Source organism: Lithobates pipiens, unplaced genomic scaffold (genome assembly GCF_037356315.1).
Source record: "Lithobates pipiens isolate NorthernLeopardFrog02 unplaced genomic scaffold, aLitPip1_a1.2 Scaffold_19, whole genome shotgun sequence".
NCBI lineage: Eukaryota > Metazoa > Chordata > Amphibia > Anura > Ranidae > Lithobates > Lithobates pipiens.
The window spans coordinates 346,809,241-346,826,995 of NW_027507764.1; the positions used below are offsets into that span (position 1 = coordinate 346,809,241).

Genomic DNA, 17,755 nt, shown 5'->3' on the forward strand with positions numbered 1-17,755 from the left:
TTTCACCAGAGAGGACATGGAATCCACAAGTTCAATAAGAGCATGAAACTGTGTACACTCTCCATTTACTGGGGGCTGCCCTGTACCTTGCTGAGCCATCCCTTCCAGCAGCAAACTTTGCATCGGGACCCACGCTCTCTGGCCTAAGTGCGACCTGCCAGAACACCTATTGTAGGTGTGCTGGCCCCAATTAGTGCACCCCCCCCTGTCAATTCATATCCATTGGGTGGGCCGTACCACTGCCAAACATAACCCATTCAAGTAGTTTGCATTTGTAACATAGCAGGGCTTTTTTTTCCTCAGAGAATAGGTGCAGGACCCCCCCCCCCCCCTTCCGAGTTGCCTCTTCTTGTCTTTGCCCCCTCCCACCCCTGAGAACTGTTCTTTGTTTCCACTGCCCACCCACCTCTCCAGTAGCTCCCCTTTTAGAGAATAGAGCCAAGTATCATTTTGTGGTGCTAAGTAATTTGTATGTAATTTGTTTATAATAACAAGTGTAGCACCTTCCTAGGTGCTAGAAGAGAGCATTGTTTTGGCATTTTTCTGTTTATCAGGAAGGCTGCCAGATAACTTTTAGATGCTCTCTGCCTACCAGGGAGCAGGGATCCATTGATGGGGTCTGCTCATGGTGCTGAGATGCTGCTCCGGTTGTCTGAATCCAATAGGTCCAATAGGATAGGGCATATAGGACAGTGGGAGAAAACCTGCCAAATGAGAGCATAGGCATAGTTACAGCCCTGGCCATTGACGGATGCCTCAATGCATGCTGGGTGACTGTATATATGCCAAGGGAACATGTGCTCGGAGTCTTCGGATGAAGAGCGGGTGGTGAGTGGCGACTGCCCCTATGCACAGGCTGCCATGCCCCCTCAGGTGGTCGATCTGAGGGCCTGAATCTGAGTAAAGTTGCAACCCACATGTCCTGCAAAGCTGACTGAAAGGAAGACAAACCAGAAAGAAATGGTTCCTGCCTAATGCGAGTAGAGATCTGTGTCATGGGGCCTGTCCTGTGAGGGCCATCCCTTCAGCTAATAGTCAGTGGACAGGTGTTGGCCAAAGGGGATTCTAGTGAGTGCCCTGAAGATAAAACCATTTCATCAAGTCTGCTGCCGGAGCAAGCAAATTACTTATTTCTCCCATAGGAGTGCAGTATGGTATAGCAGAGGGTCTGCTACCACATACAACCTGGTGATGCCAAGTGAGAATTGTCCTCATCTGTAATTGGTCTCAGTTGGAGTATTCTACTATTCACTTCTCCCATCCAAGTTCCAACTATAAAATACAAAAAAACCAAACACCGTCGATTGATTATTGGATAATGAGCAGATGAGAGTATGGTTGGTCGTGTGAAAATGCCTAGTTACTGGCTGTAAGATAAAGGGGGGGGGGGGGGGGGTCCAGGGAAGTCTACACACAGCAATCCCTACGGAGCAGTGCTACACATGAAAAGTAGTCAAATATATCCCCCACAGCCAGCAGCAATAGCCCCCAGCAACAAGAGAGTTGCCCAGAAACAATGGACCCCACAACAACATACCACCCCAGCAGCAACAAAAGAGTAGACGGCATCAGTAGACTCTCCAGCAGTCAACAGTAGCCCCCCTCCCTCAACAGTAGATCCCTCCCAGCAACAATTGACCTCAGCAACAGTAGACCTTTCCAGCAGCAATAGGCCACCACGCAAAAATAGACCCTCAAGCACACCCCAGGACCCCTTACCATTATATACATTTAGTGCTGGAACTGTGTTCCCCCCGTGTTCTCGCTAAAAAAGCCTTGCAACATAGTATTCCCGTTCAAAATAAACAGCCATTCAGAGGCGGCAGTATCGCCACCTGGCATCTGTTGCTCTACCACTCTCTGAAAAGCGATTCACCACATCACTTTTTTTAGAGTGGTGCTCATGTGTAAAATTGAAAATGAAATGCTTCACAGTACAAATGGCTAGAGAGATCAGGGATGGCTTGTTTTAGGGCCCGTTACATGCGATAAAATGCAGGCATTGCAGTGCTCTGGATGGCACCGCATGTCACTGTAACGCACTGCGTTGCCATGCAGTGACATGAATGAAGTGTCACTTGGTGCACTTCAAGTAAAGACCAGATAAAAAGGGGGGGGGGGGAACTGTGTAATGCGTTGACTGACAGCTGCTCACACACTAAACTTCTCTCCTGTTTAGTGTGCCGGCAGTGTGAATTGGCCCTGAAAGCTCTTTTACTGCTAGTAAAATATGTAAAAAATGTACCGCTTCAAACCTATGTGTAAAACAAATGTTAATGCCTAAGTTCAATTTTGCAGATTTGACTTGTGTTAGTAAAAACCGTATGTAGCGGTGGCTCCTGAAGAGCCCGCGCTATGGGGCTTTTCATAGTTAAAGTTTTGCCTGACCTGCAGTTTGGTTTAGGTACAATTATCTAAATTAGACTGCAGCATCTGTCTGACTGGACTGTGAAATGTTCAGCCTGGCCACAGGGGGCACTGTCTCTTCTGGCAGGCATGGAACTATGGTCTGGTTAGGTGCTTAAGTTGCTCTCTCTTGGAGCCTGCCCAGTGGGAGTGACGCTCACTGTGCTTTCTGGGAGAGGGTATTTAAGATGTGGATGTCGCGTGGTTCGGGGTTCCGGTCCAGAATGATGTACTGACTTCATGGCCCTAGTCCTCCTGACCAGCCCCCAGGAAGGCTATAGCCTGGGGTGCGGATCCACCCGATTTTGATGTCTTGGGGCTGGCTAGCCCGAGGCAAGGAAACTAAAGAAGGATTCTGAGGTGATTGGGTGCCGTCTCCGGTTTGGGAGAGACCCAGTAACTTCAAGCATTCCAGGGGAGGACTCTTCAGAAGAAGACCACATATGGGTTGGTTTCTTAGGAGCCTGGAAGGGCTGAAGTACCCGAGAGAATCCGGTCTTGTGGATATCGTCAAGCTGGCTGAAAGATCCAGGTATCCTACACGTGTTTTCAAGCTTAAGTTTCCCTATGTGTTCTACAATGTCTGTGGCAGAGACATTATCTTGTACGTTCTATGACAACGTCTGTGGCAGAGACTTGTTCCTGAGTAACCACCTTGTTGGCTGCTAGGCCTTGTGAGAGGGGGACTGTCCAACTTGAGTGATCATCCAGTTGCGAATGGCTATTCTCTGGATGCAGTCAAAGTAAGCAAGTTCTTCAACATTTTAACTTTGACACTAAGCCCTTGTACACACGGCCGGACATTCCGATAACAAAATCCGTCGGAAAATCCGATCGTTTGGAACGTGATGACGTTTGTTTCCTTACCACTGGACTACGTTGCGGCTAGTAGCCAATAGCTTTGGTCTCGTAATTTGATCTGAGCATGTGTGGCACTTTGTCTGATCGTAATTCTCTACAAACGATCGGACAAAGTCCGATCGGATCATGTTGTCGGAAAATTTTATATCAAGCTCTCAAACTTTGTTGGTCGGACACTCCGACGGAAAAAGTCAGATGTAGCCCACACACGGTCGAATTATCCGGCAACACGGTCCGATCGGACCTTTTCCGTCAGAATTTCCGGCCATGTGTGCATGGGCTAAGAGTGCCTGAATTCCCTTTCCAACCCTCTGCTCCCAATTTAAGAGATTGTTCATTGTTTACATTTGCAAATAAAATCCATTCAAGTGTATCTGTTGTCGGTCTCTTAAGTTACTGGGCCATTTACCACGGAACACCCCTAGACGTGCAACAAGGAAAACAGAAGGTAAGTCCAAATCTAGCCAGCAGCTCCGTTGGGGGTTAGTGCTACATGTATATATCAACATAACTACTTTGTGCATCCAGGTGGATTACAGTGTGTGTGTGTGTGTGTGTGGGGGGGGGGCTTTTTTATTTTGTTTTGTTTTTTTTCCAGGACAAATTGGGCTTTCATTTGCAATGTATCTGTTTCGTCCATTCACAGAGACAGAAGACACCGGGCAGGCTTCATGACTGATCACAGTGATTGGGTCACCCGGAATCGGACGTTCTGGGTCCCAAACATTGAATCTGGGCCCGGGGCTCTCGGTGGGAGCACTAGCAGCACAAAGGGAGATGCGCAATTATGTGGCCCCATGGCAAAAAGCTCCAGTGAGAATGCATATTTGCGCACGGTCGGTGTGAAGCGGTTAATGTCTGTTGTCTGGGAACAGGTGCACTTTGTTTTTTGGAGGACTGACCTTTTTTAGCAGTTAGGTTTGAAAAGTAAACCCAAAAATGTAAATGTTGTAATGCAAATTAAATGTCATTTTTGTTATGCTTGCAAACATATAGGATGATTTATTTTATGTTTTATATTTTTCAGATCTGTAAAATGGAAGTCCCCTCCAACTGGGTAACTTTTATTCAACTTCATTTTATATGCGTTTATCATATCATGCTTAATGGTTAACTTAGATTATAACATAATAAAAAGATTGTGTATCTGTACAACATTGCATACCAAACGTTTTAGCTGCACCTGTACCTTAATGCAGCAGAGCAGACCTACGAGGTATTTGTTTAGATTTACATGGATGAGAAATCTTATTTAACGCTTTTGCTAACTTTTTGTGTAACTACTGTACGTGCCATTTGTAGTTCGCATGTGATATTGGTGACTCGGTCTTCTTTTCTATTGCAAGCCGCATTACCTACTGAATTTGAATCGTAAATTGTTAAAATGCCAGATAAATAGAAGAAAAATGTACATTGATAAGCAGTCAGGTATTTGGAGACATACAATGCGGAAGTTGTGTGACATTTTATGAGTGACTGCAAGAAGGAGCGACACTGCAGGACTTTCTCCTCGGACACTGCTGAGTAAGATAAGGTAGGTTTGCCAGCCAAGCAAGACGGCCTACGTTATGCATATGTTTCATAGTGCAGAACACTAAAAGGCAAGAGAAGGGGATTAGATCAGTGTGATTTGGTGTTTTAATTGCCGTCTAGCAACTTTTTTTAAAAATTGTATCCCAGACACAACATAACTACTTGGTGACTAGTCACTGGCCTCTGCCAAGGGAGGGGCGCCACTCCTAGTCGTGAATGGAATTTGCACAGTTCATTGAAGGCTCACTTCTTTGTTCGTGTATGGGCTATACAAATACGTCACCACGGGCACTCAAGAAATTGGATGCAGAATCTGGAAGTTCAGTGATACAGTTGTACAGTAATGTTTTTTTTAATTTGTGTTGCTTCTATTTTTTTATGATACTGCTGCTACTAGCTCTTATTAATTCTGACACTGCCAATTAGCCTATCAAGTCTGCAAGGAAAAATTAACTGTTTATCAACTTTGTGCTACAAAAAGGATGTGCAAGCACAAACTAAGTGGCTGTATTTTACATTATTGGATGGTTGACATCAATTCTTTGCACTTTAGAAAATCAGGTCCATATAATCCCCCCCACCCCCAATCCACGGGTTATAGGAAGAGAGAGGTTTACTCAAATCGATACCCTTTTAACTCACACCCTTAGTCGTAAAGCTGTGAGTCAGTCCCAGGGCTGGGCTCACAGGTAGTTATATTGTCAGCGTAAAATAGGAAATGGCAGTCACCATGAAATAATAGTGTTTTCCATGTACAATATTCCAGTTTCGCTGGGTATGACAATCACTTGTCTCTCTCTGTTAAGCCTTAATATAAATTTTATTAAAATCACCAGTTTCATTTTCATGCCTATTTGAAAAATGTCCATGATCTATTATAAAATCCCTTGTCTGTGCACCCTATTAACCACAGAGAAAATGTCTTAAAAAAAAAAAAAAAAAAAAAAAAAGTCTGTCTAGGCATTACTGTGAGGGATAAGCTGATGGGAGAAATAAGATTCAGTTGTTACAATGCCTTGAAAAAGTATTCACACCCCTTGAAATTTTCCACATTTTGTGACGTTACAACCAAAAATGTCAATTTTTATTTTTTTTGGGATTGTATGTGATAGACCAATACAAAGTGGCACATCATTTTGAAGTGGAAGGAAAATGATCAATGGTTTTCAAATATTTATTTGGAAAAAATTTAGAAAATTGTAGCGTGCATTTGTATTCAGCCCCTTTTTTTATTCTGAAATCTCTAACTAAAATCTAGTACAACCAATTGCCTTCAGAAGTCACCTAATTAGTAAATAGAGTTCACCTGTGTATAATTTAAGCTCAGTATACATACGGCTGTTCTGTGAAGCCCTCAGGGGTTTGCATTATGAAGGCCAAGGATCATACCAGGCTAGTCAGGGATAAAGTTGGGGAGGGTTAGGTTATAAAATAAATATCCCAAGCTTTGAACATCTCAGAGAGCATTGTTCAATCCATCATCCGAAAATGGCAAAGGGTATGGTACAACTGAAAACCTACCAAGACTTGAACGTCCAGCTAAACTGACAGGCCGGGCAAAGAGAGAGTTAATTTAGAGAAGCAGCCAAGAGGTCCATGGGAACTCTGGAGGAGCTGTGGAGATCCACAACTCAGTAGGAAGACTCTGTCCACAGGACAAATATTAGTCATGCATTCCACAAATCTGGCCTGTATGGAAGACCGGCAAGAAGAAAACCATTGCTGAAAGCCTTAGGAAGTCCAGTTTGCGGTTTGTAAGAAGCCATATGGGGGACACAGCAAACATGTGGAAGAAGGTGCGCTGTTCAGATGAGACCAAAATGGACATTTTTGGCCTAAAAGCAAAACGCTATGTGTGGCGGAAAACTAACATTGCACATCACCCTGAACACACCATCCCCACCGTGAAACATGGTGGTGGCAGCATATTGTGTGGACGCTTTTCTTTAGCAGGGACAGGGAAGCTGGTCAGGGTTGATGGAAAGATGGATGGAGCCAAATACAGGGCAATCTTAGAAGAAAACCTGTTTGAGACTTGAGACTTGAGACTGGGGCGGGGGTTCACTTACAGCAGGACAATGACCCTAAACATACAGCCAGAGCTACAATGGAATGGTTTAGATCAAAGCATATTCATGTGTTAGACTGGTCCAGTCAAAGTCCAGACCTAAATCTAATTGGGAATGTGTGTCAAGACTTGACAATTGTTGTTGTTCAGATGCTCTCCATCCAATCTGACAGAGCTTGAGCTATTTTGCATAGAAGAATGGGTTCAAATTTCACTCTTTAGATGTGCAAATCTGGTAGAGACGTCCCCAAAAAGACTTGCAGCTGTAATTGCAGTGAAAGGTGGTTCTACAAAGTATTGACTCAGGGGGGCTGAATACAAATGCACGCCACACTTTTTTCATATATTTATTTGTAAAACATTTTGAAAACTATTTATCATTTTCCTTCCACTTCACAATTATGTCCTACTTTGTGTTGGTCTATCACATACAATCCCAATAAAATATATTTAAATTTTTTGTTGTAACATGACAAAATGTGGAAAATGTCAAGGGGTGTGAATACTTTTTCAAAGCACTGTCCCTGAAGGCAGGATAGGCTTCCCTGAAGAAATGCATTTTCAGGGATCCCCTAAAAGTAGGCACAGTAGAAGCCAGGCAGATTGGGGTATTGTTTGAAATGATGCACAAGGCTCTGGAGAAGTCCTGGAGATGAATATGGGACGAGGAAGCTAGAGAGCAGGAGGTCTTGGGAGGAGTGGAAAGGACTGTTTGGGTGATTATGCAGAGAAAATTTTGGTAATGTAGCTTGAGCCAGAGTTATAACTGGCGTTGTATGTTAATATTTTGTAAGGACACTATGCTCAAATGTGAATGGGCACAACTGAAAAAAAGACTTTTAGATGTTGAGTGTTTTTGGAGCTTCAGGGTACAAATCACTTGTGTTTGAACGGGACCTAAAGCCGGCCATAGACAGGGCAAGAAAATTGCTAGATTCCCCCACCAACACAGTCAGTGTTGATGGAGATTCCCTCCTGAGGAGTCATTGCATTCTCCCAGTAAGGGGGGGGGGGGGGCAGGGGAAGCCATCCCGAGTGGAAGAACACAGTGATTACTGCTAGCGGCAATAATGGCTGGCAGCAATAATCGCATGAAAAATCAGACCAATCTGTCAATCAGTGTGGGTACTTTTCAGCCTGTCCATACATGGCTCGAATCTATGCTGGTTCTTGCTGAACCAGCCAAGATTCGAACATTGTATAGCTGGCTTAAAATGGGAGTAAACTGGTGTCTGCCATTTTTTAACTACAGTTAAGCTTATAATAAAGCTTACCTGTGGAGGTAAAATGAATATCTCCTAAATGTCCACTGTTTAGAAGATATTCCATGGAGCAGCAGCCGGTAACGTCACTGACGCATGCGCTCCTGAAGGAACAGCATATTGTGCAGTTCCTTCAGAGGTTTGTACCATAACCAATGACTCCCGTATGCATGCACGGGAGTGACATCATCGCGGCTAGTCCAGTCAGGCGGCCGATGTTCCCTAACGCTGAAGGAAGACCGGGTGAAGATGGAAGCCCTATCAGCAGCAACAGCTTGCCACTGGATTGCTTAATTTTAAGGCAAGTCTCTCACGATGTGCTAGTATGCAATACATAGTTGAGTTTTATTTTTTTTCCGCAAAGTTTACTAGTGCTTTAAAGTGGGTTGTAAAGGCACAAGGTTTTCTACATTCATGCATTCAAGTAAAAAACCTTCTGTGTGCAGCAGCACCCTCTAATACTTATCTGAGCCCACTCTTAGGGGGCGGGGCCGCACCACTGTTCCGGGTGTGAATGGACACACAGAGCCGATGATCGGGAGTGCGGCTGCTTGGGCACCCCCATTGCAAGCTGCTTGCCCTGGGGGCACCTGGCAGGAAGGAAGGAAGGGTCAGGAGCTCCAGCAAGGGATCTGAGAAGAGTTAGATCCGGGCTGCTCTGTGCAAAACCAACTGCACAGAGGAGGCAAGTATAACACAACAAAAAGATTCCACAAATAATTTAAGTTATGTGTTTTTTTTTTTTTTTTTTTTCTTTTCTGTTTTCTTTTTATATGTGGGCTTTTAAAAGAACAGTTTTTTAGAGGAAAAACATGGCGCTGTCATTACTGTTTCCTTCCACAAATACAAGTATACAAGTAGCATTCTGCAAATACTAGTTTTCTGGATGTCATACTGGACTTTGCAAACGTAGAATGTAGTATGGAAATAAGATTTTTTTTGTTTTTTGTTTTTTCTTATGTATACAGGGTCAGTGACTCTGAAAGTATTAATGCTATCTTTTTAAAAAGAGGTCTGGAAAGTTTTTTTACTTTCATTTACTTGCATTTTTAGGCTTGTTTACATGGACAACAGGGGGGTGGCAAACATAAGGTTGAGCCATGGTTGTACTGCCCCCTTACTAGCAGCGTAAACTAGGACATGCAGCCACTCAGGGCTGTACATATATTACAGGAAGAATGAAATGGCCTGTTGCTTTCAGCTGGTGGTACCGCTACCAAATGGGACCCATTCAAATGGTGCCATGCAGCAACTGCAGTGCAATTGGTTGCAAGGTATGGCATGGTGGGCATTCCTCTTCACTGCCAGTCAAACATCCTCTAAAAAGTGATCCCATGCAGTTTAAGACCTTTTCTTAAACTCACCTCCTGCACTGCCGCTTCAAAAAACAGTGTGACTCCAAATATCCACACTAACAGCCGCCAACACCTATATCTCACATACTGTATGTACATGACTTTCAAACCAAATAAAAAAATGTAGTGCTATAATCACACTATTTATCCCAAAAATGAAGTGTCCATGTGCAATTAGTCTCTCTTCAGTCCTTCTTGTAGCGTTTGTTCATTACACTTGTTCACCTTTATATGCCAAACATACTCCACTAGTTACATTTACGACCCACACTTTTAAAGTAACGTCATAAATAGCTTGTGTCCCTTTTTAAATGGGACCCTTCTTATTCCAACTACTTCTCTCCTCTCTAACTAAAAGAGATGCCTGGTCCCCTTTGTAAATGCAATCCTCTTGCTGCACCAGGTGTCCTTACTCCTCTGTTCCCCCCAGGATAATAAGGGATCACCACAAAGAAAAAAAACTGTGGTCCACTTTACATACTGTACACTCTATTCCAATGTGCATAAGCGCACTACTTGTTACAGCCTTATCATGTTATTGACGGAATTCAACTGATAGATACCGCACTTTGGGATTCCGTACTGTGCATTGACTTCATCCAAAAGCTCCACCCAACGTGTTTCATCACAAACACCCATGATCTTACTATTACTATAAGACATCTATACCAAGAGAAAGGACTGCCTCTCCAACCACCTTGATTTTAATTGAGAAGCAAAGCTTTAGTTCAGGTCATAGCACTGAAAAATTGAGTGCCAAATATTTTTGTCAACTAAAATACAGCTTAAGCTAAAATTGCATTTTAGTCAAGACTATAACTATGACTAAATTGAAATTAGACTGGCCCCCCTCTGACATCCACAGACTGGCCCCCCCCTCTGACAGATCCCATCCACAGACTGGCCCCCTCTGAAATGACATCCCATCCACAGACTGGCCCCTGAAATACCGTTGTTCACGTTGCCACGCGGAGACTAACTTTGAACTGTGGTGCTGTCCACTGCACATTACACACACACTGGCAGTGGGGGTGGGCGGCACCACAGGTTCTCTATTGAAGACCAGCTTCTGGTCTTCTTAAAAATGGCGGCCGGCGGAGACATTGTCTCTCCCGGCCGCGGACCTCTAGCGGCCAGCGGTGAAAAACGGGAAATTTGAATTTCCCGGGACATTTCCCGGGACAAAATTAATTCGGGACAAATGTCCTAATCCTGGGAATGTCCCGGGAAATTCGGGACCGTTGGCAACTATGGTCTTCCTAACTGACGTGCACATGGAAAATCCCCAGGGCAAGGTTTGATGAAGACCTGGCAAACTAGCGCGGTACTACAGCTGACACGCTTTCTCCCCTTGTCTGTCCCTGCTTCATGCTGATTTACTCACTGTGTCTCCTTGCTCTCTCCGCTGTCTCTCTGGCCTGAATCCCTCTAAGTGCCTCCTGTGGTGAGATCCTTCCAGGTCGGCCTCCCGAGCTCCAGCCCAAGGCACCCCCCCAGTAAGGGGTCCCTCAAGGGCAACTGAAGGCCTCCCTTAGCACTGCTTCTCCATCCGACTCTCCTTCCCAGCATGCCTCCAATCCTCAGTCCCCTGCCAGGCCCACTCCTGGGGATTGACTAAGGACCCATAAATATGAAGAACAGCCCCTCCTCACCTCCACCCACTAGTTCTGGAGTGTTCTCCAACTTTCCAGATATCAGGGGGAGGCACCTGAGGGCCTCTAGTAACCCTGACCCAAATTCAATGACTCAGGTGTAGCCTAGAGCCAAACTATATTTTGCCTGTACCAACACTAGAGGGTGCTACACATGTATTGAAGCTCACTGCATTTTGTCGAGACTGGATTCTTAGCAAATGGCAGTAAAGGGATGCAAAGATGCAAAGACGTACAGTAACCAACAGCAACTAAATTAACTACTTCTGGACCACCCACCTCACATATACTGCGGCAGGGTGGCCCGCCTGCGCAAACCTGTACGTCGGTCCATGCGTTCGATAAGGCAGAAGCTTGCCCGCGCATCCGGAAGACATTGGAAATTGTAGAAAAGGAGAAGTATAGCCAAAACTAGTTTGGGATCAACCCAGATGCCTGGACTGGCAGCTGGCTCAGCCTGCCTCCCCCCCCCCCCCCCACAGCCCAGTGCTCCAGTGGGCTTTCTGCTCCAATGAAGGCTGAGAACTGAGCAATCTGCAGTCTTTGATCGGTTCTCAGTCTCAGCCCCCCCGTTCACATGGGCACGCAGCCTATTACTGGCAATGGCACTGTCCCAATAGGTGTGTCGCCGACTTTGCGGCGCAGCATCGACTTCCTAAAGTAGTCCCTGCACTACTTTTGGCGACTTTGGGGGGCGATTTCAATAGACATCTGTGCATGAACCTGCACAGATGTATTTCAAAATGCTCCCGAACGGAAATGCGATTTTGAAATTGTGAGAGTTCAGCTGAATTCTAAAAGAAAACCTCTTTTGGACAACGTCAAGAGGTAACTGTATTGATGTCTGTGCCCCAGTAAGGAAGATTTACCCTCTCTATTTGTCCTACTTTCTATTACAACTGAGAGTGAAAGAGGGTTTGACAGCCATGTGGGTGCCAGTCCCTGAAAGCACACGGTCTGCGTTGGGTAAGGTAACCAGATTTTCAAAATGAAATCCGGGGACATATTTTTAAAAATTTTTTATTGCCAAATGGTAAACTATTTTATATGCATATTTTCCTCAAATGATATAGGCAGTGTATGTGGTATGTGTTTATGGAATTCCCCCCCCTCCCTCCCCAGTCTGCACAATTCCCTCCCCTCCCTCCCCAGTCTGCACAATTCCCTCCCCTCCCTCCCCAGTCTGCACAATCCCCCCCCCCTCCCCAGTCTGCACAATTCCCCCCCCCCCCTCCCCAGTCTGCACAATTCCCCCCCCCCTCCCCAGTCTGCACAATTCCCCCCCCCCTCCCCAGTCTGCACAATTCCCCCCCCCCCTCCCCAGTCTGCACAATTCCCCCCCCCCCTCCCCAGTCTGCACAATTCCCCCCCCCCCCTCCCCAGTCTGCACAATTCCCCCCCCCCCTCCCCAGTCTGCACAATTCCCCCCCCCCCCCTCCCCAGTCTGCACAATTCCCCCCCCCCTCCCCAGTCTGCACAATTTCCCCTCCCCCCTCCCCAGTCTGCACAGGGGGAAAAATTAAATGAGAATGGAAAGACGCAAAGAGGTCTGGGGAGAGAGGAGAGCTGTTCATGGAGAGGATGGCTCACTCACCAATTATGGCCCCCTCTAAGGCTGGTTTTTGCAAGTAGGCTGAGCACAGTGCATGCATTGCTTGTAGGGGGCTGCAGTGTGGGCATGGTTGGGCGGACACCAATTTGAGGCAGATTGTCTAATTGGATAGGTGGCGGAGTGAGGAAGGAGCCAGGAAGTGCTGATGGGATGGGCAACAGGCGATACAGCCTGACTCCCATAGCTAAAATGCGCAAGCGCCTGAGACTAAACCGAAAATGGTGCCATGGCTGCTGCCCTGCCTTTTTGGGGACATATTCCGTCCGGGGAGAACGGGGATGTCTGGTCAGCCTAGCGTTCGGGGGCACGCACCCATATGAATGCCAGATTGGGAGCAGTGACTGTCCATGCAGCCACTCAGACCCACCTGACTTGAATGAGATTGCCTGCATGGAACACCTGTGCATCACTGTGCGGGCGAAATTGCCCCTTTCATGGGCATGTGCATGGAACTGTTGGTGTGCCATCACCTATCTGAATTTTTGCACTAGTTGTCAGTGATAAGCTGGACAAGAACCCCTTTGAAGCGGACTGACAGAGCGACACTTTTTATGTACAACGATGCAATTTGCACCTTGTTATTTAGCTTAATAAATCTGCATCTAAAATGTAAAGGGAAATATAGTTGTCTATGTTCTAAATAGATTAATTAAAATGTAATGACTGCAGTTTGCCATATGCCAATATCTTGTTCACAATCGCAGGGAACCCTTTCGAATTAGAAAATAAAAACAAGAAGAGTGTGTGCAGGCACTGTGCCTGCATTGTGTAGAATGTGCTGTGCTCAGGTGAATAAAGCTGTCATACCAGAGGCAGGGCTAAGACAACAGATATTTAGGGCGTCACCAGCAACCACAATACTTCTGGGTGGAAAAAAAAGAGAGAGAGAGGGAAAGGTGTGTCTGGCTTTTCACAGGAGAGTGCTGGATAAGACCTGCCACCTCCTACTCCTCCCCCAGTCTCTGGCTTCAGGCTCTCCCTGATCAGAGGCAAAGAGCTGCACAGCAAACAGGACGAAGCTCTCTGCTTGGTTTTTGTCCATCCTGCACATACAATAGATTTTTTATTTTGGCTTCACGCTCTTCTGGTTTCCAATTTCTCGCCATACCTGGGAATTGTGGCCTTGGGTTGGGCAAGCCTACCTGTCTAACTACGGACGCGTACGCAACTTCTTCTTTTCTTAGGGCAAATGCTTTGCTAGTCGCTGATCTCAGAACAAAATGAGTATGAACGGGTCCCACACTCGGATCAACACCCTAGGCCGGCTGACCAGAACAGAATCTGGCCAGGATCTTTCCGGCAGGTATGATATGATGAACAACCACAAGATGACTGTTGGAGGAGGAGTGCCGCAGAAGATGTACTATGCCCAACAAAGTTACAGCGAACAAACCGGAGATAGCTACGGGTGAGAGATAAAATTTTACAAAATTTTGCTTTGCACAAATTGTGTATGAAATTGCAAATATTTAAAGGGAATATATAATCAATTCCGTCGTCTTTACATGTATATGATCTATACATTTAACACAATTGATCTACTACTACTACTACGACTAACTACTTTTACAAATAAAAATTCTATAGCACTGTGCTCCCAGGGTTCTCAAGGCACTTGTCAGGTTGATGCTGCCATCTTTGAAGAGGATTGGTCAGGTTTTGTAAAAGGTGTGGGTGAAAAGATGAGTCTTGAGGAGTCCTTTTTAAAAACTTTCATGGAGGGAGCTTCCTGAACAATGGATGACAGCAGGTTCCAGGTTGTAGGTTCCGAATGCATAAGATCCAAAAGATTTTAGGACGAACAAGAGGTGTGAGCTTAATCTATAGTTCTAAAAGTTGTTCATGTTTTCAATACCCTATGGGGTTTAGTTACGAAAGGCAGATCCACTTTGCACTGTAAGTGCACTTGGAATTGCAGTCGCTGTAGATCCAAGGGGGACATGCAAGGAAATTAAGAAACAGCATTTTTGCTTGCACATGATTGGATTATAAAATCAGCAGAGCTTCCCCTAATTTCAGAGCTCCCCCTTGGATCTACAGCGATCTACAATGACTGCGCTTACAAGTGCACTTTCAAATGCACTTGTAGTGCAAAGTGGATTTGCCTTTAGTAAATCAACCCCATTATCTAAGCAAAGTTGTCATTGCAAAGCACGTTAGAACAGCCATGTTTGCTTGTTGCATATGCACACTCTGCTTCCAGCTATGTTGTGAAACATTTGGTTGTGTTTTTACTGCTCCTGATCACAGTGCAAATCTATGGGTCAGCCAGTCGACTGAAAACAATGCACTTTTTATGTGACTGATATCTTAGCGTTAGGTAGGGAGGCTAAGTGACTGACTGCCGTGAAATACAGAGCTCCCTCTAGTTGCTAAATCTCTATATTTAACACAACAGTAGCGTGGTTCAAGGAGCATGTAGAAAAGTAAAGGACGTATTAAAAAAAAAAATTACCTAAAGGAAAACTCTGCAATCATACAGTAATCCAAATATGTGCTGACTGCAAATACTCCATACACTTCCTTTTATTGCCAATGAAAATGTAATTATTTGCATGCACATGGGGGGGGGGGGGATTATTTACAAAAGGCAAATCCACTTTACAAGCGCAAAGTGCACTTGGAAGTGCAGCCGCTGTAGATCCAAGGGGGACATGCAAGGAAAATAACAGCATTTTAGCTGGAACGTGATTGAATAATAAAATCAGCAGAGCTTCCCCTCATTTCTGATCTACCCCTCAGATTTACAGAGAATACACTTTCAGTGCAATTTCAAGTGCACTTTGCACTTGTAGTGCAAAGTGGATTTGCCTTTCGTAAATAACCCCCATAGTGTGCTTTGGAATATGTGAAGGCGGCAACATACTACCAGGGAATCTCCACAGGGGTAGGGCATTATCATTTTTAGAAGTTTAAACCTCGCAATTAACATGCCTAGACAAATAGTGTTGTGTCTGTTTGCGTGTCTATTGTCATGCATATACTATACAAATACTTTTTGAAAAGAAACCTGTAGGAAGAATGAAGGCTGACCCTCTGGCTTCAGTACTTTCTGAGCAACTGACCCAGAGCAAATATGCTGCACAGTAGTTGTTAAGCTGGTCATACATTTATACAATTTTTCTTGTACGATTTCTGTGCAATTTCCTTTAGGTTTCCCATCAACTATGTAGTGCAAGGGCCTACCTGATTGCATACAAATTTAAAGTGTTGTTTAGGCTTGAACTCATATTTATTTGGTCTTTGGTAAATGTAAAGGAAAATTTATACCAGAAAATTGTATAATGTATAAGCAGCCTTATGATGGCTATACACTGGTTCCTGCTGAACTGGCAGAGATTCGAACCGTTAATGGGCAGGCTGAATGTACCAAGTTGATTGATCAACTTGGGTACAAGCAACCTGTAGGATTATCTTATGAAAATCGCTAGTGGCTACTATAGCCACTAGCAATCATCACTATCTTCTCCTGGCGGGGACTGGTTCCCCTGTCAAGAGAAAACAATTGCTGATTCCCCTGTCAGCACTATCTGTGTTGATGGGGGAATCGTGCAAATTTCTTTCCTGCAACCTGTGGTTGCAGAAAAGGATTCGCACTGTGTATGGTCTGCTTTAGGTCTCATTCACATGGGATGTACATACTGCGAATACATTCATGTCTATAGGGACATAGCGGCTACATGGATACATCCACTGTGTCCAAATATGACATCTGTGTAGATGTGTATCCCAGAATGCAGATAGCGTGAGCTCTGGGAAACTCTGCTACATCCCCACATGTCAATATGGGACAGCCTGCACAGGGATGCACAAAGCACCTGTGTATTCCCATTTGGTTAAACATGGCTCTGCACTGGCATATGGTATAGTACGCCCCATGTGAACGAGGCCTTATTTCTGCATGCTTGTTCTGGATCAGTGTCTTTGAAATTTTTAATGCCAGGGAAAAAGCATTTCCAGAAGGATTTTAGCATTGGCAGTCTCTTTACTCCTCTTTAGTAGTGGTCCAGTGCAGTCGTATTCCTTTTAGGTTGTATTTTATTACTCTTGAGTCTTTATAAATGTAAATTTTGAAGGGCTTTACAACATACTGCCATTTTATGGTGGAAGTAAACTCCCATAGATTAATTTTAACTATAGGTAAGTTTTCATAATGAGGCTTACCTATAGGTACTGTAAATATATCCTAGGAGATATTTAGAGTACATACAGTCGGTAACATCACAGGCATGAATGCGCTCTGACAGAATGGCCACCCAGAGCCCTATGCTGTAAACGGTGGCTCCCGCGTGCATGTGCGAGAGTGGCATCATTGCGGCTCCGGACACTCACACAGCCTGAGTCTGCAAGGCCGGAAGGAAGATGGGTGAAGATGGAAGCCCAGTCAGCGGAGACAGCTTGTCGATGGTAGGGCTTTGTTCTAAAGGCATGTTTCACATGCGATGCATACTAGCGCATTATAACTTTGCTTTGCAGGTAAAAAAAAATAATCGCTGGCGGTTTACTACAGCTTTAAATGCTAGACATGAAAGTCTGCAGCTGACTGTTAAGCCCCATACACACACTCAGATTTCCTGCTGATGTTTTTTCCTTCAGATTTACCAAAACCATATAATATGAGGTCAAACCTTAGGACTTTCAATTTGTATGCAATCAGGAAGGACCTTGCACTACTGGGTTTTGGTAAATTTGAAGAAAAAAAATTGTCAGAAAATCTGATAGTGTGTATGGGGATTTAGGCTGTCATAGTTGGCTCAAATTTTTGATTCCTGTTGAAAATTCAAGCAGTGGATGGCACTGTCGGCATCAACCAGCTTGACGAAACTGCCAATAGTATCTGAACCTGCTGTGCTTCTCTCTAGCTTTTCACCTCACACAATGCTGCACCCCCTTCCTTCCTGTACACAGGTATATAAACAGGCTCTGCATAGTGCAGCTAATTATTTTAGATGAGTATTTGCATGTGTATACATCAATGATCATGCATTTACATGTATATGTTACAC

General features: G+C 44.8%; 1 protein-coding gene across 4 annotated transcripts in view; it reads left to right on the plus strand.

The window, feature by feature from the left end:
- Positions 1–4,677: 4,677 nt before the first annotated feature.
- The window catches only part of DSP (desmoplakin), a 97,747-nt gene continuing 84,669 nt past the window's right edge, over positions 4,678–17,755 (plus strand). Inside the window, exon 1 of one of the 4 annotated variants that reach the window (XM_077492153.1) lies at positions 4,678–4,801. Coding sequence is in view for 3 of the 4 variants with exons in the window: in XM_077492152.1 (XP_077348278.1) it covers positions 13,970–14,157 (188 nt within the window). In the remaining variant the exon portion in view is untranslated. Of the gene's footprint in view, positions 4,802–13,678; positions 14,158–17,755 lie in introns of those variants that run through there. The other 3 variants (XM_077492152.1, XM_077492154.1, XM_077492155.1) reach the window with 3 other exon arrangements.